The sequence below is a fragment of the Engystomops pustulosus genome, chromosome 6 (genome assembly GCF_040894005.1).
Source record: "Engystomops pustulosus chromosome 6, aEngPut4.maternal, whole genome shotgun sequence".
NCBI lineage: Eukaryota > Metazoa > Chordata > Amphibia > Anura > Leptodactylidae > Engystomops > Engystomops pustulosus.
The window spans coordinates 36,356,670-36,382,549 of NC_092416.1; the positions used below are offsets into that span (position 1 = coordinate 36,356,670).

Sequence of the window (25,880 nt, forward strand, 5' to 3'; positions counted from 1 at the left end):
AGTATAAGAATTTAGAGAGGTCGGTATAGAGGTAAGTGCACTGACTGCTGGGATACTGGATCATGGCAAATACAGAAGTTAGCACATGGAAGGTAAGTATGTAGCTAATGTGTATAGAAAAAGAGAAGATATTAGATATAATAGATATCCATATAAGGCAATATGGGTAAATGTAACAAGATTGTATGAGCTTCAGATTAATTGTCATTTTATCTAATATTTTTATTTATCTGTTTTATATCTAAGTACCTATCTATTATGTAAATACTGTATCCCTCTCATATCTAACATCTATCTATCTCATAACCATCTCTCTTATATCGATCTTTCATCTATATCTAGATACATATCTATCTCTATCCCTCTCATATCTTTCATATATCTAACTGTTTATATCCATCTCTCTTAGATAGATAGATAGATCGATCTATCTATCTATCCCTCTTATATCAGCTTGACAAAGTTTCTGTACAGCTAAAACATTGCAGGAGATTAAAAATAAGGCACTTTTTTCACTATTTTTGGAATGCTGCCTTGCTTTGGATTATTCTATCTATCTATCTATCTATCTCATATCTATTTTGCATCTATCTATCTCATATCTCTCTTATATCAGTCTTTCATCTATCTATCTCTCTCATATAAATCTATCATCTATCTACCTCACATTATCTATCTACAGTATCTGTCTTTCTGTCTATTTATCTATCTCATATTTATTTCTAGGACTATGTCCAGTTATAGGAGGGCAATAAAAAACAAAGAAACATGTCATGTATTAATGGATGCTCTCTTCATTCAATACTAAAAGTGCAAAAAGACTGCACACAATGTGAATAAAATAAATTAAAAAGGTGAAAACTCACCAAAATGTCATCTCTAGGGAAAGCACAACAGTGTGATAGAGGGGCACATTTACTAAGAATAGTGCAGTGTGTACTAGGTGCAGTGTCCTGTGTAGTATTCAGGGGGCGCCGGTTCTTCATGAATCTGTTGCCCTCTGCACTTCTCCGACAGAGTGCAGCACTTGTTTTTTATTTTTACACCTTTAACATTGAGCGTACAACACAATTCTGTTGGACTTTGCTTGTTAAATCTGGCGCATGGTCCGACTGATTCAATTGTTTGTTATTTTTTTTATTTCCATCTCTGGCCAGACTACTGCTAGACTGATAATGTGTCATTAACTATGGGAAAGGTGGCTTAGAGATTCATAGTATACAGAAGTAAAGGAATGGGAACAGAGGAGCATGTTGTATAAGGGTGGACTCAGAGTGGTAATAATGTATAGAAGTGGTGCCATTGGGGGATAATGTATATAAGAGTGGGGACATAAAGGGTAAGTCTATAGACGTGGGGGCCTGAAAGGTAATTTTATATTGAAGGGGGATACATGGGGTAATAGTCTATAGGCGTGAGGTGATGCATATTGGATTATAGTGATAAATACCATTAAGATACATTTACACGAACGTGTGCCCGCCATACCGTAGCATGGCGGGCACATGTTGGCATTTGAGAGAGGAGGTGCCCCGTAATACAGCGCCACTCACGCCCACTCAGAGGCGGCAATTAAGACCTCCCTCAGATGGTAGAGTTTTTTGGGAATAGGGAATCCCTCCTACATACTCTATTAACCTATAACCAGATTTCCTCGCTTTGGGATGCAATCAAACTTACAATTCGTAATCTCACCAACAAATCAATTACATTGCAGCCAAAGCTAAACCTCATCTTTGAGGGGCTCCGTATCTTTGATCCATCCCATAGAAGGGTTGTAGTCCACCTCCTTATGTCAACCAAACTAGTCATTACTCTGCATTGGAAATATCCTTGTTGCCCGGCCACCACTGAGGTTTTCAAGGTCGTTAATTCTACTTGTGCCTCCAAATGATTGTTAGCCGACCAGAATCATACTGTGGTGTCCTTTCAAAGAAACTGGTCCCTTTGGCTACAGAGCCAGTACATCCGCACATTATGCCATTGCACCCTCTTATTTCCGCCTGAATGCCTGGAACTTATCCTTGCTTTGTGTTTTTTTTTCCCTTTTATTCTGATAAAGGTAAACTTCTGTATTGTCCCATAATGCTTAAGATCTGCTTATTGTAAGTTGGATAATTTAATTACCCTGCTGCAACCATTGATATATGTTAACCGTCTGTGTCTGGTCTTTTCTTCATAGGCCATGTTGCCTAACTTCTGTCCTACTGTTCAGTGTTATATTATATATGAAAAAACAATAAAATTCCTTGAAAAAAAAACATAAAATAAAATCTCATACTGTATATGTTATCTATATACCTACATAACTATCTCATATCTATTATTTCTCTATTATCTATGAATCATCTTGTTTATTATATATAACAAATAAATATTATGAAAGTACTAAATAAAGTAGAACACAGTATATAAACACAATGAATAAATATAAGGCATGTCTGAAAGAGCAGCAGCCTCCTTCTTGTATAACATGTTCAGTATAATGTTACACTGTTCTCTTCTATAAATGACACGTGTGACACAGTATCCGTGTCCTGTGCTGTTACCATGTGACAAGTCCCAGATCTTCCATCCTCCTGAGTACAATGTAACAATCATCATCAGGAACTACATTTCCCATGGACCCTGCAGGAGCCTCCTCCTCCCCTCTTCCTCCTCCTCCTCCTCCTCCTCCAGGCATCACTGGATCTATCCTCCTCCACAACACACAAGGAGGGGGAGACTGACAATTCAGCCTGGCACCAACAGGAGGGGGGAGACCCTGGAATGTAGTAAATCCTCAGCTATGGTGAGGGAGGGGGTACGAGGCGACTCTGGGGCCTGGTGCATGGATGTGCTCAGCCTGGTCCTCCTTCCTGCAGACCTCTAGAGCATCCTTCATCCTCTGGAGGAGGGAGGAGAGTGATTCAAGGTCTGGGTGATGATGAAGATGATGATAGTCCTGGCTGACATGGAGCGCTGGAGGAGGCTTTGAGGCTGCTTCCAGGAAGGCACCTGCTTTGATCTTTGTGAGTGTAGGGGGAGGTGACCACCGCAGGTTATGAACATGGAGATTTTGGCTTTGGCAAGTACAAGCAGCCTCTTGCTGATGCTTTTACCCTGCTTCCTGCCAGTCGCTCCTGGGCAAATGGCTATAAAAGTACCCCTGAAAAATTATCCAGGCCTTGGTGCGCCGCAGGCTAACAGAGCCAAGAGGTCGGCAGAAGAAGACACTGGGCAAGAGACCAACTTCATGGACATGAAAGACAACCTAAGAGGGAAGTCTGGTCAAGGATATTACGTGGAGATGAGAGTGGGCACTCCTCCTCAGACGGTACGTGGCCTGATGCCAGTGTGTGAATGGGGCGAAGTATGTTTGAAGTACAATAGCATCAAAAAAATGTTGGGCTGATGAATCAGTGAATAATCCTTTCAATGTGTTGATATTACCAGGGAATGAGCAGATTCATCCTTTCCACATCTCCCAGAGCGATATATTACATTATATCATTCTGTGAGTCATAATTGTTTCCAGCACCTCATAAATCTCCTTGTCTGCTACATAGATGCCAGTCCCAGCAGCTTACTAAGATCCCATTACCATTTTCAAGATCTCTGCTTGCAGTCAGGGCCCAGTAATGCACATTTTACACAAATGGAATATTTTTGTGCTATGTGTATCAGATGTTTACTGTTTTTAGGACCTCTGCTTGTAGCCATTGAATGGAAACATGATAAATATCACCTAACTGTGATTTCGGGTGCTGTCCCTTTGTCCAATGTGGCAGGAAGTACGTCCCAACCTCAACTCTGTCTCCATCCGAGGGATGTGGAGTGAGTTGATCACAATGATAAAGCAAGGAGCTCCACCATTCCCCATGTGCCTCTACTATCAATGGGATAGGTCCAATGTATTTATGTAATCGCATCTGCTACTGATACCATAGACCTGCTGGGGAGAGACAAGTATTATGTAATCATTGTACTGGTATAAGGGGATGTTAAGAGGCCAAAGAGGGGGAATAATTCTATTTAGCATTATAGAGAGTTGGAGTTCTAATGAGGCATTATACAGGTGATCTATATAATATATCGGTATATATTTGCATATTGGCCACTGATCACTGTTTTTTGTCTTCTTTTAATGGAAATCAACCCATGAAAAAACATTTTAAAAAAACCTACAAATACTCACCACCGCTCCTCTACATCTTGCCGGGTTCACCTAAATAAGAAAGTTATAATTAGCTGCTCGGAGCACAGGAACAAATATCCGGTGCTCTTGGCTGCTAATTATGCATGTCCCTACGCCGCCCTTTCCCATGTTGGGAGAGGGAGGTGACATCAGGAGAAAGGCACGAGTTCATCTTCTTGCCTGACATGACCTCCCTCTCTCATGCTGAATTGAATTCATGCTTCTCACTTGATGTCACCTCACTCTCCCATGTTCCCAGCAAGGGCGTGCATAATCAGCAGCCCGGAGCACCGGACATCTTGTCCCCGCTCTCCGAGCTGCTAAATATAACTGATTTTTAATTTCTAAACTTTATTTTATTGTCAAAACTAGTGATGGACAGCGCCGGGATCAAGACATTTATTTATTTGTTTTTTATGTTTCTTCAGTGTTTGATTTCCTTTAAATCTTAAGCGAACCCAGACTACGTCATGTCACTACATGCACAGAATGCAGACTGTCCTCAACAGCAGTCCAGATTCTGTTAGTGCTACAGTTTTACAGTGCCACGTTACAGGGGGTAACATGGCATAGATTTTGGGGGGTGAGCAACTTTGAGGTACACTTCTGGTTTTGTTAAAAGTGATTCTATACACTATACTCAGTATTTTGTTACAAAAAAATACAAGGTAATATAATATTACAGCTCTATAGTAGTCAGTGTTGTGTCATGGACTAGGGGTGCATAACTTTTTGGCTGTATAAGAGATCACTGTGTTCCATAGTTGAGCCTGCAGATTACATATTATCAGGTCATATCTGATGCTGTCCTGCTTCCTATACTAACCTCAGTCACGCAATGACCCCTCAGTGTTTACCATGTAGATCCCATTGTAGGCTACACTACTTCATCGCAAAGTTCGTGCGGTTTTCTAGTTTCCTGGCAGGAAAGTGAAATATGGAATGTGGACGAGCAGGGAATGTGGGAACTGGAGCATAATAGAGGATGACCTGAGTGTAACCCTGCTGTTCTGCTGTCACATCTGTTCCTCGGGACACTAGCACTAGCACGGGAAGTGGCCGCTGGATGTCCGTGCTCCCTCCACAGGCAAGGTGTCGTAGCCAGCACTTTTCACCATGCAGGTTATATAGTTAAAGGGGTTGTACCAAGTTTGCAAGTTATCCACATGATAGAAGATAACAAGTTAATCGGGGCAAATCCAGCCAATCACCAGAACGGGACTCCCATCATTCCAGAGAATAGGGGAATGCTTCTCACTGAAGGGTGGAGTGGCAGTTTTGCGTACTTTCTGCCCAAGGGCTACAGAGGTAACTACAGTGTTAGCAGCCATAGCAGCTTCTATGGGGCCTGCTGTGTCATGGGGCCCTGGCCTCTGACACACACATTAAAGAATGGAGGATGTGCACCATTATATACATGTTATTCTACACATTGTACAGCATAAGGTCTCATACGCACAATCGCATGCTCGCCCGGGCAGTAACCTATCATTTCTACTTCCTGACATCTACTCTGTACACTCTATGGGGGGGGGGATTTATCATTAGTCCAATGGAGCTTCTTGGCATATAATTGTGACAAATGTTTGCGCAAACATCGTTTTTGCAGGGTTTTTTTAGCGAGGAAAAACCTGCAACTCTAAAGTCACGCAATGGTGGAAAAAATACACCACAGAGTGTGCAACACCGCATTTATCAACTGAGAGTTTTCATACGAACACAAATTTAATCGCACATAAGACATGTGGGGGAAAAATTGTTCAATTTTGAAGTTTTTGCTCAATTTTATGTTGGAGGTGTCTGAGAATTTCCTGCGCAAAAACATCGCAAAAAGGCAGAAATTCAGCAGATGTTAAACATACGAGAAATTGGTGCAGTCTATTCACATACAGCTGATTGTCACATCAGAAGGCAGGTAACACAGCACATACACCCGACTATAAATCCAACTGTAGGAAACCTGCCATCCTCAAAATCCTGCCTAATGATAAATCTCCCCCTATATGTGTGTATATATGCTGTATTTGTGTATATGGTACTGTATGCCCCCAGATGAAGGCAGCGTGCCAAAACGTGCATTGGGTGTTAGTCATCCAAGCAGAGGTAATATGCACTAAGTTCTCCTTTATTGTCTTGTATATTGCACATATAGGGGCAGATTTATCAAGCTGTCTGAAAGTCAGAATATTTCTAGTTGCCCATGGCAACCAATCACAGCTCAGCTTTCATTTTACCAGTGCTCATGAATATTTTAAAGGGGAGCTGTGATTGGTTACCATGGGGAACTGGAAATATTCTGACTTTCAGACTGCTTGATAAATCTGCTCCATAGAGTGGGGTAGAATGTCTTTCCCTCTCTAGCTGAGTAACATTGATTATTTTTTGGCACTGTAAAGCTATGGAATGATACAGCAATAGAGGATTTTCACTAAGCACTTTATTATCTGTGATTTCTTTGCTACCCGTCTTACCCACATAAGTTACTTACTTTTTATCAAAGGAAACATTAACATCCTCTATTTGCAGTATAGAACACTGGTTGTGATAATACTACTGTATGTGATGTACTAGTATGAGACCTTTGGTGTTCTTGATGTGTTGTTAAAGAGGTGGCACTGACACCACATGAGGTATTAGATTCTGTGATTGTAAATTCCCGTTTTTCCAGCTTGCCCTGTCCTGATGTTGCTGTGTGTCCCTCCAGTACAGTCTATTTGTCTCAACAATTTTCTGTCTTTTTAACATAATACAATTTTGATGATTTTTGACGACAAAAATTGTGCTTGATGTGTAGGATGAAAATGCTGTATGTGTGTATATATGATGTGTACATGCAGTATTTGGTATGTGAGTGTGTGTATGGTGTATGTGTTGTCTGTATATACTGTATGTGCTGTATGTGTGTATATATGATGTGTACATGCTGTATTTGGTGTGTGTGTATATATATATATATATATATATATATATATATATATATATATATATACTGTACTGTATGCCTGTATGTGGTATTGTATGCATGTGTGAGTATATGTATCTGCATATGTCATGTGTATATACTCTATGTCTGTATTTGATGTGTATACACTGTTGCTGTGTATCAGAAGTATATTAACTGTATATGTGTATTAGATGAGTATATACTCTATGTATAAATGTAAATAACTGTGCATAAATATGTGCACATGAGTGTATAATATGTGTGAAAGTGAATAAGAACGCCAGAGATTCCCAGTACTCCCATACTATTGAATGGAGCGGCAGGGTAGACCCTCGTCCTGCTGCTCTACCTATTAGCGAGAATGGGACCTCTTCCCATTCATGTGATCATCTTGACATCCCTTGCCTGGCATCTCTATTACTCTATAACTCTGTGTTGTACTCTTCTTCTGCTATTCTTCCGAAAGGTTTATGAATACATTGGCAGCTGGGTGTTCTTAGTTAGGGGCGTGTCACTGAACACTCTGAGATTATCCAATCAGTGCTGACTCATGCAGGAAACACTCCTACTTGACCGCTGCAGCCAGTCACTGATTGAGACATTTGATACCCCTGAAATCCCTGTAATTTCTTAGTAAATTATCCATCTTGTAATATATTCCCTGGTCAGCCTGTGATAACAGCCAATCAAAGGGGCAGATCTACAGGGATAGGGGGAAAGTTCAGAAGCCTGAACCACTAATGCTGCAGGGGGTGTGTCTCAGACTACCCCTGACCCCCAGTATACACTGCATTAATAAAGTTCAGCTAAAAAAAGCAGCCAGGAAGCAAAATTTGCTCCCCCCTCTATAGGCAATGACTTATATATTATTTCTGAGCTCTTGATTGGATTGTTGCTTTAATTGTTACAGCCCAGGTCAGAGATTTCTGACTCGGGATGGATGGAATTTCCATTTCAAGGAGTCTTCATCATTAGAACTATCACTTACTGCATGCACTTGCCTGGTAAGATTTCACTGAAATCAATGCCACTTCCGAACAAACCCTTTGTCAGAGCTTCTGAGCAATGGAAAGAATTGAGCAGTGCCAAAGGAATCCAGGTGTAAAATCCACCCTGGGAATCAGTGTTAGGTCTCAGCTTAAAGGAATATTTCCTATATTTCCAGCACCAACCTATAGCACAGCATTTATCTCCAATAAGATCAATCCGTGTTCACAAAGGCTGGCAATCTAATTTTCTAAATACCTGTAAGTTTGAGGATAACTGGGCCAACCTCCTCTGCATTCTCTGGAATACGGACTGCAAGCACCTATAGAATATGCCTGTGTGCATGTAGGCTAAAGGCCCCGTGTAAGAGCCAATTGCCCGAGCCATAAACATGGTCAGGTATAGGACCTGTCACAAAATTTGGCAGATGTGTGTAACCGGACCTTACATGCCGAGGGTACATCAGCCACAAATGAGAGGTCTATAGTTTGTGGTAAAAAAAAGAACGTGTTCCTAAGACGTATTGTATTTAAGTAAATATAACATAATAGTACATACATAAGTAATTATAACATAATAGTACATAAGTGTATTTAACATAATAGTACATAAGTATATATAACATAACGGTACATAAGTATATATAACATAACAGTACATACGTTTATATAACATAATAGAACATAAGTTTATATAACAAAACAGTACGTAAGTGTATTAGTATATTTGATATAATTGTAAATAAGTATATATAACATAATAGAACATATGTACAATTATATTATATATACTAATACACTTAGGTATATATAACATAATAGTACATAAGTGTATTAGTATATATGATATAATTGTACATAAGTATATATAACATAATAGTACGTAAGTGTATTAGTATATATGATATTATTGTACATAAGTATACATAACATAATACTACACTTAGGATATAAAAGTGCATAAGCTGCATAAGTATTGGTGCATACGTTATATACCATGTATATTATCAGGGTAGCTATTCTCCTACATAAAGCACGTCACGGACAATAGCTGTATCCTATACAATGTGATCTGTGCCAAAATCACCCAACCACATCCCGAGTTAATGAAGCTTATGGTAAACCTGCACTATCCAGCGGGAGACGAAAAGTCGTAAATGTCTTAAAAATGAGACTAATGGAAAATATGGATTGAGATAACTGGAGAGGTCAGGGAGGACTGCTGATTGCTGCGCCTCGTACCTCACAGCACTGGATTGGATTACTGCTAGATGTGCACCATACAATGAGGTCTGTTCCTCCTTTAATATTACATTAACCCATTGGATGACTGCTGGATAAACTGTGTTCACACTTGTGTTAAAAAGTCATCTACCATTAGATTTCCTGATGGTAGATGATTATTACTCATGTCACCGGCTCTCTCTGAAAATATTTGCTGGGCAGCAAGCCAACAGCGCAGGGAAAGTTATTCTCGCAAATGTGCAAGATTCGAGGAGAGAGCTGGTAACGTCACCGGCTCTTGGATCGCTCTGCAGTCAGTGCCAGGCGGCTGGGGTAGTGCCAGGTGGCCGGGGCAGTGCCAGGTGGCCGGGGCAGTGCCAGGCGGCCGCCTCAAGCTCATTCCAATATTTTATAAACTTCTATTTCGATGAAATGCGGGCATTGAAACCCATAATAAAAGAAGATTGAGGATTGTGATATTACTGTGGTTAAAAGAAAAATTAGTCTGTCCATCAAGTTCAACCAAGGAAGGCAAGGAATAAGGAATGGATGTAAGGGAACACAATTCTATATTATAATCTAACCATCAAGGTTACTTTGCAGTAAGAAGCATCTAGGCCAGTGATGGCGAACCTTTTAGAGACCGAGTGCCCAAACTAAAACCAAAATCCACTTATTTACCATGAAGTGCCAACTTGGCATTTTAAGCAGTAACTTATTGCTACGTGTTCTTCCACATCTTTCAATTGTATCGGCCCCCTGAGGCCACCAGTACAGTTCAAAGAAAGAGGGCAAATAGCTTCTCTCCAGGGTCTCTCTGTACAGGACGAACGGTGGTTCTAGCAGGATGACCTCCAAAGATATTGTAGTTCTGTCAACACCTTCTCACTTTTCCTGCAGTTCCAAACAGCCAATGAAGTGTCGCTTTAAAATAGCACTGAGAGCAGCATCTCTTAAGTTGTCTGGGACTGCAGGAAGATTTGGTGGATTTGGTCTTGTTTGGTGAACTCTGTTCTGCAGTCATGGCCTGAGTGCCCATAGTAAGGGCTCTGAGTGCCACCACTGGCACCCGTGCCATAGGTTCGCCGCCACTGATCTAGGCAATTTTTGATGCTCTCTGCTCTTCCTGCTGTGATCAGTGCCTGAGCTCCGCTATTGTACAGATTCCTAATTCTGATAAAAAAAGCCTTCTTGCCTATGGAGATTTAAACCTTGTTATCTCCAGAATGAGAAAATTTCCCTTTATCTTGTGAGTTGTCCCACAAAATATACATACTCCTGACCCGCTGAAGTTTTAGATCATTGGGACCACCAGACAGAAAGAGAACTGGGAAAATCCTCTTGGTGTTTAATCCACCTGAGTAAAGCTGCAAGGTGCTAGTTGTGCGCATCACTCACTTGAAGTTGTACTTCAATCACAAAGAGAATTCTGACCCCCATTATCCCGATTAATGGTCCCATGGGTAAGGCACCCATTAGTCGGCACTTCCCTTATCCTCTGGAATTGGGATCATTGACTTTGGAAGGAACATGTCCCTTATTTTGATAAATAATTCATAGATCGATATGTAACTTGTTCACACAACAATGTCAGATTGCTGGAAGACTGACTGATCCACTCACATTCCAATCCTCCTTGAGGTTTCAGAAGTCAAAGTTCCAACCATCCCATGGATAGGTAATAAATGTTTATTATGGGAAACCCCTTTAACTAGCCGTGTTCTTGACTTTCCCATCACTTATAAATTGGTTTTCCTGTCTGTCATGATGCATTAGTTGCATTAAGGTCTTTCAGATTCTAATGTTACCAGTGTATTGTGTACATTCCTTCATCTTCTAATGGCTGATCATATGTATGGTCATATCTGGTTTTCTCTTCCGTCACATGATACTCAATACTGCCCACCAGACAACATTGATTTTCAATAGGATCTGTCATATTACATTATGACGTCTGTGAACTTACCGGAAAAAAAAATTTCTTAATTGTACCGCATGTGTTTGTGTGTGCGGCTGGGTTCACAAGGCATTTATTAGATTGTATTTTTGAGGGAAGTTCGTGGTCTGCCACACAAAGTAATCCAAAAAGATCCCCTGCAAGCGCTAGCCTTATTATGTGAATGTAGAACGACCTCCTACACTCCTTAGTCTCATTCTGCTCACAACCAGGGGTTGTGTGTAGGGATTAGTGTGAAAAAGAGCTGCGGACAACATCAGCTTGTCACCTTCAGCTTGGTTCATTCACTACGTATGTCCCCCTCATCTCTGCTACATCCATCCACCATGAACGGTTGTTGCAGGGCTGGGGTGGATGATACATCAGTACACCAGTAAACAAAACATATGTCCAATGGCGCCGCCATCTTGTATTGGTTCATCATTCCCTGTGACACCATCAGTGAGAGAGGATCCCCTCCCATGGCAGCATGGAGTCTGCAGCCTGGCAAGCTCTGTAACAGTGTGCCAGTGGCAGAGTGTTACAGATCCATAGCAAATTCTGCATATACAGATATACTGTGGTATTGCAGTATATGATAGGAACGACCCTAGGGTTAAAAGTAGTAAAAAAAAAAAATCTAATTATTCCCTTTAACTAGAACTGATATAAAAATAAATAAAATCATAAACATGTCAGGTATCCCATCCCAAAAGTCCCAATCTATAAATATATAAAAATATTAAAATGGCTAATCCCAGGTGGTGAACCCATAACAGAAATTAGTGGCCAAATGTTCGAAATGCCATTCAATTGCCATTTTGTAATACATAAAAAAATTTTATTAAAAAAATAATCATAAGGTCATACAGTCCCCAAAATCACGTCCTACCAAAAATTTCTCCGGGTCTGTACACCGAAGTATGAAAAAATGAGGCTGGGTTCAGTCACGTATCCCACTGTATGCCTATACAGGGGTCCAGGGACCCTTCCTTCCACTGATGCCTTAGCTCTGTCTGTTATTGTGCAGTTCAGCAGGAAGAAGATCGGGCAATACAAAGAGTAATTCATGACTGCATGGTCTGACTACTGGCAGGGTTTATAGTGTAGTCTGTAAGCACGGAGACATATAGGGGCTTATTACTAAGGGTCCGCACTTTCGTCGGATTTTACGCCATTTTCGGGGATTGCACGGCTGTGACAGGTATTTAGCAGGGGATTTCCACATTGGTAAAATTGTTCTAACCACTATTAAAAATTGCAGCAGTAATAAAAATGTGTAACCCAGGTGTGCATAGCCTTCCATGACACAAATTACATAATGTAAGTCATTATTTAATTAACAGAATTAATTAATTATTACACTTAATATTTGTGAATGTGTAATATTTCCTATCTTTATGTTACAGCTCAACATTCTGGTGGATACTGGAAGCAGTAACTTTGCAGTGGGTGCAGCCCCTCACCCCTTTCTGAAGCGATACTATCATCGGCAGAGGTAAGTGAAGCCTTTCCATTCTACCATTTACAATACCAGTGTCTCCTACTTTGGCAAAGAAGACTCCGGGCTTCCGCACAAATCAGTAGATGTTGTGCCTTTTATGCATCATTATTCACTATGGAAGACGGAAGGCAGAATATCGGGGCTAAGAGGGTCCTGACCTGGCTGCATGTTTCCGCCATCCCTAGGATCACTACTAATCTGTGTGGGTACAGTTGGTGAAACCCTCTCCCATCCTTATATTGGAGAACAGTGTCACCGTCAAAGTATTTACCTGCACAATGGATGGCCATAAGCTGTGTAGAAAAAAAACCATAGAGAGTTACACCAAAAATGTCTCATAGAGACAAGGCCTGAAAAGACTTTAAAGGGTTTTCCCGTGAAACAAGGATAGGGCCTAACTTGCTGATCAGTGGGGGTCTCAGTCATGATGTACCTCCGTCTTACCCCTTGTCGCTCACCAAGATGAGCGTAGCAGCCGGCCACACATGACGGGACTACCCCATTCATCTCTATCTAGCTGACTGAGATTGTCCAGCTACATAGAGATGAATGGGGCGGCCTGGCCATGCATGACCGGCTGCTCTGCTCATCTGTGGGAGCAAAAAGGGGTCCAACAGAGGTACCTCGGACCCCCTTTCTCGTGATCTCTGGGGTTCTCATCACTGACACCCCCACCGATCAGCGGTTAGGCCTTATCCTGTGGATAGGGCCTAACTTGTTTTGTGGGAAAACCCCTTTCATGACCAAGCATTTTTGAGGATCTGGTGGTTTGGTGTCCATAACTTTTTGCTCCTATATATGCTTGTATAGAGTCGAATGGAAAGTGGTTGCGCTTATGCAGTACAATCTCAATTCAATTTAGATACAGAAAGGACCCGACCCAACGGACTCCCGATCCCAAGATAAGTGAGGGTTTCAGAGAAGCTGTAGTGATAGGAAGGAGGGCATTAATAACCAATATAAGGAGATTACCACGGTCACGCTGCCTGGATCTATGAGTAAATGTCCATGGTTTATCATGATAGATTTTGATGGTAGATTTCCTTTAATGTGGTTTGTAACATATGTAATGGTGATTTGTTTTGTGATACTTTCTTGTACTATTTTACCCAAAAAGCTTATGTATGTGGAGTATAGGACATACATTTTTTTGTAATAGGACTATGCCTTTTGTGATCACCACATGGGATTTTATATCCATGTTTTTAGGTCTAGATGATAATGTGCTGTTATATATGTTGTACTAATAAAGTTAGAGAATAAATAGTACTAATCTATTGTCCGTACTACTTATAGGTAATGATGGTTAGAGTTTGTAGTATAAGGAAATACTGATGTTTGTGGTCTTAGAGTTGCCATAGATATGGAGATTTGTAGGGAGGTTATGAGGCCTATATATATATATATATATATATCTCCGGTATAATCCCCATTTCTCTTTTACTGTCAGTCTTTGGCTTAGATATTAGTTCAGTAGATATTTTGCCTTCCTTGGGCATGATTTAGGATGATAATAAAGCTAGAGGAGCAGATACACAGGATGCCGCAGGTGTCGGGCCCTCGCTGTAACCTGTGACATGGTTTCCACAGTGACTGCAGGACTAGGTCCCTGTGGTGCTTGTTAGTAATAAGACGGGTGATGAGATTATTGCTATGGTTCCATATTTATCTAATTAACCTGTAAATCCTGCCTAAAAAAAATAACAATATTGTCATTGTGTGACTGCAGGGAGCCATAATTATAAACCGAATATTCAAGGAAAAGTTATAGCGCTAAAATGATAGATTACACACACAGTCATGTACAAAATGCACAATGGCTGGGGGATATTGTCAGGCCCAAGTTGAAGTGTTGCTCAAGTGTGTCTAGCTACTTCTTTTAAGGACTTTTTTGGGTGCCAAAATGTATGGCATGTCCTTTCTATGGTCAAGGTGTTTGGCCATCAGAACATCTAACACTCTTGTAGTGCTGGACCATCTTCTCAAAATTGGGGTTGAGGGATACCCCACTAGGGTGGCAGCCCAGGTAGATAAGCTGCTTACTAAACAAGTTCTCCCCAAATGTTGGTGAAAAGGAGTTAGGAAAGGATTGAGTGAGTATGTCTCTATTTTTCAAGAGTTCAGTCACATGATCCCTATGTACCTCTTGGGGACACAAAAGTGCTCTACATAATACTGCCTACATCTAAACTACTGCTATAGATGATATGAGATCATATGTATACATTATTGTACATTATATATAGTAATTCCCTAGTACAGGCGGCCCCTACTTAAGGACACCCGACTAACAGACGACCCCTAGTTACAGACGGACCCCTCTGCCCACTGTGACCTCTGGTGAAGCTCTCTGGATGCTATTACTATAGTCCCGGGCTGTAATGATCAGCTGTAAGGTGTCTGTAATGAAGCTTTATTGATAATCCTTGGTCCAATTACAGCAAAAAATGTTGAAACTGCAATTGTCACTGGGCCAAAAAGAAATTTTGTCTGGACCTACAATGATAAAATATACAGTTTTGACTTGCATACAAATTCAACTTAAGAAAAAACCTATGGACCTTATCTTGTATGTAACCCGGGGACTGCCTGTACTCTCTTTATGTTCCAGAGATATCTAATAAAAGTAGAAGCCCGGTGGGAACCCGGCTATTGACTTGTAAGGCCATCAGTCATCAACAGACCTCAATTTAGTGGTGCCCTGTATTATATTCTGGCACAGCAGACAAAAGCTATTGTAAACCAGTGCTAGATCACACATCCTCTGTTCATAATGGTACTAACCTTCCCCATCTCCTGCAGTTCCAAATATTCACCCTCCCTCTTAGGGTCATGTGATCTCTATCTGTCCATGAACAATTACCCTTCCAGGACATTGATCTTATATTCATGAAAACTATCATGAGGTCCTGGCAGGGCGATTGTTCATAAACAGATAGAGATCACATGACCCTCCATCTGCGGCCATTTTATAGTCAGGAATGTCTGGCTGATGAGGTAAAAGACAGGAGGCTTCACTTTACATATCAAGAAAGCAGTAAAGAACTATTAATAGATGTATATTGGTAAATTACCTGATATCTTGCCTCCACACTTACACACACATTACAAAAACATGAGGTGGCCAACCCCTTTAAGCGCCACATTTGGCTATTTCCGGCACCACCAGAGACAATAAAAGGAGCAGGACACATGTTTTGCTTGCTGATCCTTCAGTTAGGACCTCTGTTCTGATGATTGGTATGGGTTTTAGCAGTCAGACCCCACTGATCAGATTTGTATCCCCTAACTTGTTGATCGTCTATAAAAATGATGCCAACACCCTTCATGTGAACACCCATAGGATAGAAATAATAATGCACCAGTCTCAGTAACTAACTGCATATACTGGATTTATCCCCCATATGTATCGATAAAATAAGAAAACCCCGAAGACATATTCTGAGTTAAAGAGTTAAACTATCTGGATAGCGATATGAGACAGATGGAGCGCCAAGTAGCTATGGAAACAGTAGCAAACAGCAGCTGGCGCGCTTGCCATTATCTATACCCGCGGCGGGTGAAGGAAACGACTAATAATTTATTATATGTGGCACAGGATCAATTAATATGGATCATCTGGGTAAACGCTGGGAGTTGCTTGATGATGAGGGTGATGATCTTCATGGTGTTCATAGGATTTTGCTTTGACAAGCTGGATTTATATGGCAGGATGTAGATCTCTCTCTTCCTTTGTGTTTACAGGTCCAGGACTTACCGGGATGTCCGAAGGGGAGTGTACGTTCCATACACTCAGGGAAAATGGGAGGGAGAATTGGGTACGGATTTGGTTACGATCCCACATGGCCCCAATGTCACAGTCACGGCAAATATTGCAGCTATAACTGACTCTGATAAGTTCTTCATCAATGGCTCCAACTGGGAGGGAATTCTAGGACTTGCCTATGCAGAGATTGCAAGGGTGAGTATAGTATCCTATACAGTATGGTTTCTTTTTGGGATTGCAAAGTGGTCTATAAGGGATGGTCTCTCATCCAAATCCATTATGATAAACCAGGGACACTTACTCATAGATCCAGGCATCGTGACTGTGGTAATCTTCTTATATTTGTTTTTCATGGCGTCCTTCCTTCTAAAATCAACTTGTATAATTATGCAAATAAGCTTGAAGATGCTGCAGATTCATATGCTGTTACACTGTGCATGAGCACTTTCTCCCTCCAGCTGTGTGCTGAAACTTCCTGTGCTGCAATGAGGTTAAATGAGCCGGAGGGGAGTCCCGAGCAGAAGCAGAGAGTGAGACTGTGAGGGCACGGAAGGACTCACTGGTAACACACCCCAAAGTCCTTTGGGCTCATTAGCATAATTTTAAAGTTGATTTTAGAAGGAAGGATAACAAATATAAGAAGATTATTACAGTCATGGTGCCTGGATCTATGAATTAGTGTCCATGGTTATCATGCTTGATTTTGATGGTAGATATCTTATTATGGGGACCATGTTACAGAGACCCACATTCAATCGAATTAGAACTGAGCTGCTCTAACACAGATCAGCCACTACAAATCCACTGTGTGGGAAACATATTTTCATCAATCTGATATTAATAATGCAATGCAGGCTCTGGTAACAGACAGGCAATACAGACAATGACAGTGGGTTCTTAGACTAAGCCCCCTTCACAGCTGCCTTTGCCTCTTTGGCTTGCTTACCCTAAGCGGTAAGGGACAACTCGTCAACGTTCCCTTCATTTACCAAAGTGCAAAACACAGAGACAAAGACAATATGAACAAAGATTAGTCATCAGAGACAGGTGAGTAGCGAGAGAACAAGTGCAGTACAAAATCACAAGGCAAAAGGATAGTCTGAATATGATCAAAGGGTCAAAACAGAATACAGAGTTCAGAAAAAGAGCATACCAGGAGCTTGCTAAGAACTGATTCTATATAGATTACCTGTGTGTTTGGGGCAAAATTTTAAATGTTCTCCTAAGTAACTTTGCCTTATAGTTAAGATATACAATATCTGGCAATAATTAAGTATTCCTTGAATTTATAGTCACCTTCCACTTTCATCTTCTTTCAGCCGGATGACTCCCTTGAACCGTTCTTTGACTCTCTTGTAAAGCAAACGCGGGTCCCAAATATCTTCTCACTACAGTTGTGTGGGACCGGATACCCCATCAAGGAGGGGAACACATCAGCCTCAGTAGGAGGAAGTATGGTGAGTATAGTCATAGTATTCCCATAAATTAGACAAACACATTACATTAACCACAGCATCTGACCATGGCTGACCATCCAAGGTCCATGGGGCCCCGCTAACCCTTTTACCCAATGAAAGGTTTCGGGAGAGAGAAGGATCAGTAGTTATATTTCAACATTCCTAATCCATATATTCTCATGAGAATACGTCACTATGACTGACAGTGATCTTTCAATTTGGTTATATGGTGGAGTCCTGTATGACCAACCATAAACATGCCCTCATCAATCGTGGTAATATGTGGTACAGTCATAACCCATGTCAGGAGAAGACTCAAATAAAATCAGAATATATCCTGTTTCTTTAGGTCATTGGTGGGATTGACCCTTCCTTGTATGTAGGTAATATATGGTACACACCAATCAGGAAGGAGTGGTACTATGAGGTCGTCATTGTGAAGATTGAAATCAATGGGCAGGATCTGAAGATGGACTGTAAGGAGGTGAGTGCTGTGGGGGATAGCACTGACTAGTAGCAGAATAAAAGAAAGACCTAGATTTAGTGTATGTGAGACAATAATCTAATTCATTGCGCATTTATAGTTATGTCTCTGTCTCTATTAGTATTTCTATCTTGTATCTGTCTTTATTAGTATTTAAACTGTCTCTATTAGTATTTAAAACACGTTACACTCTATTCATCTACTCATTTTAAAGGAAACCTACCATTTGGTCTGATGCATTATGAACCAAACATACCTTGAGAATGCTGTAGCTACACTGATGCAGAATCATACCTTGATTAATCCCTGTGCTGACTGGTTTTGCTGAAAAAATAATTATAACGTTCAGGACCTAGGGAAAGCTGGATTGCATGATGGCACAAGTTACACAAACTTGTATCACACACGGGGCTTAGACCAGACAGGACTAATCAACCTGAGCTGGATCACTCATACACAACAGCTTGGGGATGGTGCAGCAATTGATTATTCTGCCTTCAGGCACAACTGAGGGATTACATCATCCTCTGGTGCAGCGCATAACTAATGTGCTAGGAGAAGCGCTGAACCCAGCTACAGAAGCGAGACATTATCATAATTTTATAATTGTTTTATCAGCAAAACTACTCAGCTCAGGGATTAACCAAGATATGATCCTGCATCCGTGTAGCTACAGCATTCCCAAGGTATGTTTGCTTCATAACGCATCAAATCAAATGGTGGGTTTCCTTTAACACTTCCGGATATAAAGATTATAGATGGATGTGAGATCTGTATGTCCAGGATGCTGCTGCCTTCACTAGGTCTTAAGTAGCATCATAGCTTCCTACATACCTATAATGAATATCCCTGATGATAGAGTCCCTGTGATATCCTTTCAACTGTGCTTATATTTTTGTATTATCACCCACATCCCTGCAGAATATGGGTTCTATCCATTTGGGTCTATATTGTAATACAGACAACTCGATTCCCTGCTTCCCCTGCATCATTTCCTATTATAGGCAGCAATACTTTGTACAAACAATTCCCTGTTGGTGTTTCCAGCACTGTGCTGCAATAAGACAAGGGAGCAGGAGAGCAGAGAGCATCTGTTGTAGCACTTTAGCATGCAGCTCCTAGTGCCGTTTTTACAGGTGACGGGTCCTCTTTAAGTATAGCAATCTCCGGCAGTCTGAGGATACATTAGATCGCATGTCAGTAGAATTGGTACAGGGTAACAGGTTTCATAAAAAACCTAGAAATGTAGCTGAACATGACCTCACTACATGGCATCTGTCTCCTGGCACAGCCCTCTATGTTATAGCCACGTCTGACTAACAAGTGAGTAACGTGTCTGCGAGGAGCTGGCATGTGTGACAACACTTGGGGACTGGCGCAGGGACGACAATTAACCTTATAATGAGCAAGAATTTTAGCTTTTTTTGTATTCTGTAAACCGTAAGTTTTTTTTTCTTTCATTTTAGAGCTGTGTAGCTACCCGAGATCTTATGGAGCAAGTATTTTTTTTGTGTGTTTTTAGGCATCAATTTTGAATAAAGATATTGTAGCATTTTATTTCATGTTGGACAATAGGAATTTTACCATTTGGGCTTCATAATGTTTGGTATATTAACCGTTATTAGAGTTAATAATAGAGTTATTAGAGGAGATAACTTTATTGTAGACGTCTGGGTGAATGTGGAGATAAATACATATGGAAATAGTCGTATATAATATTTTGTATAGTTTGTGTTGCAGAATCAGTTTTTATTTATCTTGATAGTCTTTTCTGCAATCATGTATAAAAGTGATCTCCTATCCATAGGGGATGACTTGCTGATCGGTAAGAGTCTGACAAAATTGTTGTATGAAGCGGCAGGTTGAGTTACTCCCATTGAGAATGGATCAAGTGCCAGATGGTTGAATGGGACCCAAGTCATTGTAATCAATGGGGTCCCAGTAGTCAGACCCCACTGTTCAGCAAACTCTTCTACACAAGTAGTCACAATCACTCCAGGTTAGTCTTGGTGGAATTGCTGGCACCTTATACACAGTCATTACTGCTAAATAAACATCAATTACTGCTGCGAATCTTGGTTTCGAATTCTTGAAAATTATCGTATACAATCACCATGTTGTATATAGGATGTGGTAAAGGGACCTCCCGTTTCATGTATACAGCACCAGGGACTCATGGACCTGCTTCAGACAATAGCTGGCCTCCTTGGACTTTGGCTCATCACTACCATTTTCCAGGGGACTTCACTTACTTGTTGCCGCTTGGTCCAAGGAAGCTATTCATTGGCTGTAGTGGGTCACATCCCCCAAAAAGCCGAAAGTAGTGGAGCTCACTTTGGAAAACCACTTTAACACTCCAGATAGAATCCTGCTGGGCCATGTGTCTGTTTTATCCAGACTTTTATTAAACATTAAAAGCAAATTACTTTGATCAGTAGATTAAGAGACCACTGGGTGACGGTACCTCCACTAGCTTCTCATCATTAGGGTAGACGTATAGATGTCCTATGGTAGATTAGAGTTTATGTGGAATACAGGGCCTATTAAAGGTCTGTACTTCTTTATGAAGGAGAAGATCGCCCCTCTGATTCTGCCTTGTCTCATGTTCCCAGTATAACTATGATAAGAGCATCGTGGACAGCGGAACCACAAACCTCCGCCTGCCAAAACGCGTGTTTGACGAAGCCGTAAAAGCGATTAAAGCTGCTTCCTCGGTGAGTAGAAGATAATGTGATGATAATCAGATATCAGGATCGGTTATTTTTGAGATGTATCATTCACTTACAGGTTGTTTAAAGGGAACTTGTCTGTTCACTTTTGGACCTTAAGCCATCCCCATGCCTTATTACAACAATTGTCTCCAAATATATTGTTTCTCTTATTTCGTAGACAGAGAAATTCCCTGATGGGTTCTGGTTGGGAGAACAGCTGGTATGTTGGCAGGAAGGTACAACACCATGGAATATCTTTCCAGTAATTTCCTTGTATCTAATGGGTGAAAATACCAACGAATCATTCCGTATCACCATCCTGCCGCAGGTTAGTATCCCATAAAAATCCACATCAGTCCCAGGCAAATTGCACAATGAAAATATCCCTCGGAGTTCTGACACAAATTTCTGTATGTCTGTGGCAACCACTAGGGGGTGCTCATTGTATACAGTACCTGTATATATTGAAAGCATTGTGCAGTTAGCTCTTAAATTTCCAGTCAGGCGATATAACACTTCTTTTCCCCCCACAGCAATACCTTCGTCCTGTGGAGGATATCGCTACGTCTCAGGATGACTGCTACAAGTTTGCAGTATCGCAGTCTTCCACCGGCACAGTAATGGGAGCTGTCATCATGGAGGGCTTCTATGTTGTTTTTGACCGTGCAAGCAAACGCATAGGGTTCGCAGTCAGCACGTGTCACGGTGAGAAATTGTTTATAATGGTTTACAACAGGACATTGTGAAGACAGGAGATTATCATTACAATGTCGCCGTAAAACTGGGGCGAATCTTTGTGATGTGAGAAGCAACCCCTATAATAAATTGTGAGTTTGGGACCATTAAACCACCAGCATGCTTTAATACAGCTCTGGCAAAACTATCACTGTAGTGGCTGCTATAGGACCCAGGCAGGAAGGGGCCCGCTTAATGGCTGCCAACTCTTATCTTTTTCCTTCGGAGCAGAGTTCCTCAACCACCGGGCCGTGGAGCACCTGGCCCGGGCTGCAACCGAGCTCTGTTAAAAAAATTTTAATGGACAATGGAAGCAGGGTAGGCAGCAAGCAGGAAAAGGGCAATATAATTGGGGGCAGGGCGCTTCTTCGGACAATATAAGCCATACATTTTTGGCTAGACGCCAGGCCACCTACCCATGCCCGTCAGTCCCTGGAAAAAATTTATGCTTGCGGCCCGTCCCTGGGCAAAAAAAAGGCCAGGGACCACTGCTTTGGAGGATGTTTAACACTGGAGATTTTCTCCAAAAACAAGATCTATCCCCTAGCATAATTTTGCAGTCGTTTCAGAGTAGGCCTGAAATATAAGCATTAACCCAACAATAAGCCCCAGTTATAAAAGGTGATAACCTTTTATTCCAGGGACCTAGAAACAAAGTTCTGTTATCATTTCAAAGAGAAGAATCATTCCTTTAGTACCACACAAGGATTGTGTTAAAGTTGGGAGAGTGATTTGCTTTTAATAGTGGATATCTTTTAAAATGACACCATAGCTGTGTTTCTAGATGCCACCAGTTCCTTGTCAGCTGAAGGCATTATGGAGAAGGAGGAGGGAGCTGCAGGGAAGAGGGAGCCGACAGATTCAGTGGCCACAAGCAGCTAGATAGAAAAAAAAAAGGGTCATTGCTAGACATGAGACATTTGGTCCAATAATTCTTAAGGCCATAGAGTCACAAGAAATTCAAGTTATGATGATGTTCCAGAGCGTGATGATTATTTTTGAATAAATGTTGATATTTTTTTTGTGAATTTTTTGGCGATGGAAAAAATAAGACATCTCTTCATAATAAGCCTTAACAGGGAAAAAAATCTAACCTTCCCCTGTGTCTTCATATCTTGCAGTTCATGACTATTCCCGCAAGGCCTCGGTGGACGGTCCATTTTATGCATCAGACTTGGAGGACTGTGGCTATAACACCCCCCAGCTGGACGAGTCGGCATTGATGACCACAGCCTACATCATGGCGGGTGTCTGCGCGCTCTTCATGCTCCCCCTCTGTCTCATGCTGTTCCAGTGGCGCTGCTTCCGCTGTCTAAGACGATCACAAGATGATTTTGCCGATGACATTTCCTTGCTGAAATAACAAACCGTATCCCTTCTACCATCCATAGGTGGCGGCAGAAAACGTGGCCTGTGCGGCGGGCATAGCATAGCCATCGGTCCTGCTCAGGCAGCGACTACCAGAGGTGCCAGGACATGAGACCACCAAATGATGGACTATTTTGCAGCTTTACGATACAGCCTCTCCAATCTCTCACTTGTGATTAAGCAAAAATGCATCTTCTTATGTAACAGCGCTACACGATAAGGAAGGAGGGGGCTTCTATTAACACAAAGCCATATTAAGGACTAACCCAAAACCCATTCCCTGTTTTTCATGTTAATTCATCTGGGACTTAGTTTTGCTGGTGATGTATTGAAGTAGCATCCAAAAATCTAAGTTCATGGGAACAGAGGCACATAGCAGACCGTGGCGGAGGTACAAAGGCTCCACGTCTGCATCAGCCCCGTAGATGCAGAGGCCCATAGACGGCCATGCTCTTTCAGCAGTGGTGGTGGCATTTATAAGTAGGTAAAACATGGCGGAAAGCTAAAATCGTACTTAACCTTTCAACAAACTTTGAAAAAATTAGTGGTCCACTATGTGAACGTGAAAATCTGAATTATGATCTTTATCATAGCTGGGTGGAGATCTAGCTGCTGTGACTCACTGGGTGGAGATCTAGCTGCTGTGACTCACTGGGTGGAGATCTAGCTGCTGTGACTCACTGGGTGGAGATCTAGCTGCTTTGACTCACTGGGTGGATATCTAGCTGCTGTGACTCACTAGGTGGAGACCTAGCTGCTTTGACTCACTGGGTCGAGAACTAGCGGCTGTGACTCACTGGGTGGGGACCTAGGGCCTGTGACACACTGGGTTGCGACCTAGCGGCTGTAACTCCCTGGGTGGCGACCTAGCGGCTGTGACTCCCTGGGTGGCGACCTAGCGGCTGTGACTCCCTGGGTGGCGACCTAGCGGCTGTGACTCCCTGGGTGGCGACCTAGTGGCTGTGACTCCCTGGGTGGCGACCTAGCGGCTGTGACTCGCTGGGTGGCGACCTAGCTGCTGTGACTTCCTGGGTGGCGACCTAGCTGCTGTGACTTCCTGGGTGGCGACCTAGCGGCTGTGACTCCCTGGGTGGCGACCTAGCGGCTGTGACTCCCTGGGTGGCGACCTAGCGGCTGTGACTCCCTGGGTAGCGACCTAGCGGCTGTGACTCACTGATCCTCCGCCCCTTCTCCCTTCTATGTATACTGTCAGGATTGCTAGCAGGATGAAATTCAGCAGAGAGAAGCAAATGTGAGTAGAGAAGGAAACATTTTTCTCTTGTAAGATATTTTAAAATTTGATACGATTTATGCAAAGTTTGTTGAAAAGTTACTGGCCATTTAACCCTTTCCAGTTCCCATCGGCTACCAAACATATATGTTTTCAGTACAGGTCATTCCCCCTTTATGCAGCATGTCCTGTGTAATCCTCATCCAGGAGGGTATATATCCATATATTAAGCCTTATCCAAATTATATAGACAACAGGAACATAACTGGATCCAAAAAGATGGAGAAGCCACTGAGATATGATTATAGGGGTAGGAGGGCCATATGTAAACATTCCTAATCTAATTGTAAGTGACGAGGATTACAATAATTGTTATATCAATGGTACTAAAACAATCAGTAACAATCCACACCTATCGGAACAGGACATTTTTATTGCCTATTTTGACTTATCATTACTGTGTAATTGTCACAATTTTGTCTTTTTTTTTAACAGTACATGAGACTCCGAAGCAAATTAAAGAGGATCTGTCCCCTCCCCTGACATGTCCGTTCTAGTAACTACTTGTACTCCCCATAAAATCATTCTGTAACATGTCTCCTGTTGTGTTGGTGACACCCAGTTGTCAATTTATCAATGAGTTTATAGGTTATTATAAAAGATGTCACTATTTGGGGACTAGAAGTATTTACCAGCACAGTCGTGTCAGGAGAGGTGATGGTTCTTTTCTACGATTAATTTGTTACAATGAATATTGTATTATTTTGGCTTCGCTCCAACGATTTTGGAACAGTTGGAATTTTTGCTCCATCCTCCATCGTTCCTGAGCAATGAGTGCAAATAGCTTTGGCTCTCTGTCATGTGGGCGTTGCCAGGCGGTTTTTCTTCAGACGAGGACCGCCTACCTGACAGTCGAGAGCCTAATTAGCTGACACTAATGGCCCTGATTGCTCAGGAACAGTGGAGGTTAGAGAAAAAATTCCAACATTGCCGGAATCGTGGGAGCGACACCTATTAAAGGTTATAAGGTCCTCATCCTTGGGCCTCATGGGCATGACAGAGCTGTATGGTGGCACATAGAGATGCTACATGGATGAGATTTTTCTCTGCACATCCGACCTGTGTTACCCCAACCTAATCACATACACCAGGAAGGAAAAAAGGATACCTAGGAATGACAAAATCAATCCCTGCTGGATGAGTAAACCCCTTTCCCAGCGACGGTCCCTCCTCACTGTTTCTATATTCAACTGATGGTCCTTAGGTGCCTATAGCCCAGAGATGTGCAAATCCAATATTCTCTGCAGCCTCATTGTCTGCAAAGTTCTGCTACTCAATAAGTTTTATTAATACATTG

The 25,880-nt window shown here is 41.7% G+C and overlaps 1 protein-coding gene across 2 annotated transcripts; it reads left to right on the forward strand.

The window, feature by feature from the left end:
• The first annotated feature begins 47 nt into the window (after nt 1-47).
• BACE1 (beta-secretase 1) lies at nt 48-25,666 on the forward strand. 2 transcript variants are annotated; one of them, XM_072155719.1, is made up of 9 exons: nt 48-92; nt 12,677-12,765; nt 16,516-16,732; nt 17,857-17,994; nt 18,344-18,478; nt 21,091-21,192; nt 21,368-21,517; nt 21,723-21,894; nt 23,046-25,666. In XM_072155719.1, the coding sequence occupies exons 1-9, from the start codon at nt 63-65 to the stop codon at nt 23,285-23,287; spliced, it is 1,275 nt and encodes a 424-aa protein (XP_072011820.1). In that variant the 5' UTR covers nt 48-62; the 3' UTR covers nt 23,288-25,666. The 2 variants fall into 2 exon arrangements, with proteins under 2 accessions (XP_072011820.1, XP_072011819.1); XM_072155718.1 differs by lacking the exon at nt 48-92 and adding an exon at nt 2,666-3,316.
• The last annotated feature ends 214 nt before the right edge of the window (nt 25,667-25,880 follow it).

What these genes read in the sequence shown, in the direction of transcription:
- BACE1 (XM_072155718.1), top strand. Translation starts at nt 3,044, where the DNA reads ATGAACATGGAGATTTTGGCTTTGGCAAGTACAAGCAGCCTCTTGCTG. An exon ending in TGGGCACTCCTCCTCAGACG is followed by an intron (nt 3,317 to 12,676) that starts GTACGTGGCCTG and finishes TTTATGTTACAG; the next exon opens with CTCAACATTCTGGTGGATAC. An exon ending in GTATCACCATCCTGCCGCAG is followed by an intron (nt 21,518 to 21,722) that starts GTTAGTATCCCA and finishes TTCCCCCCACAG; the next exon opens with CAATACCTTCGTCCTGTGGA.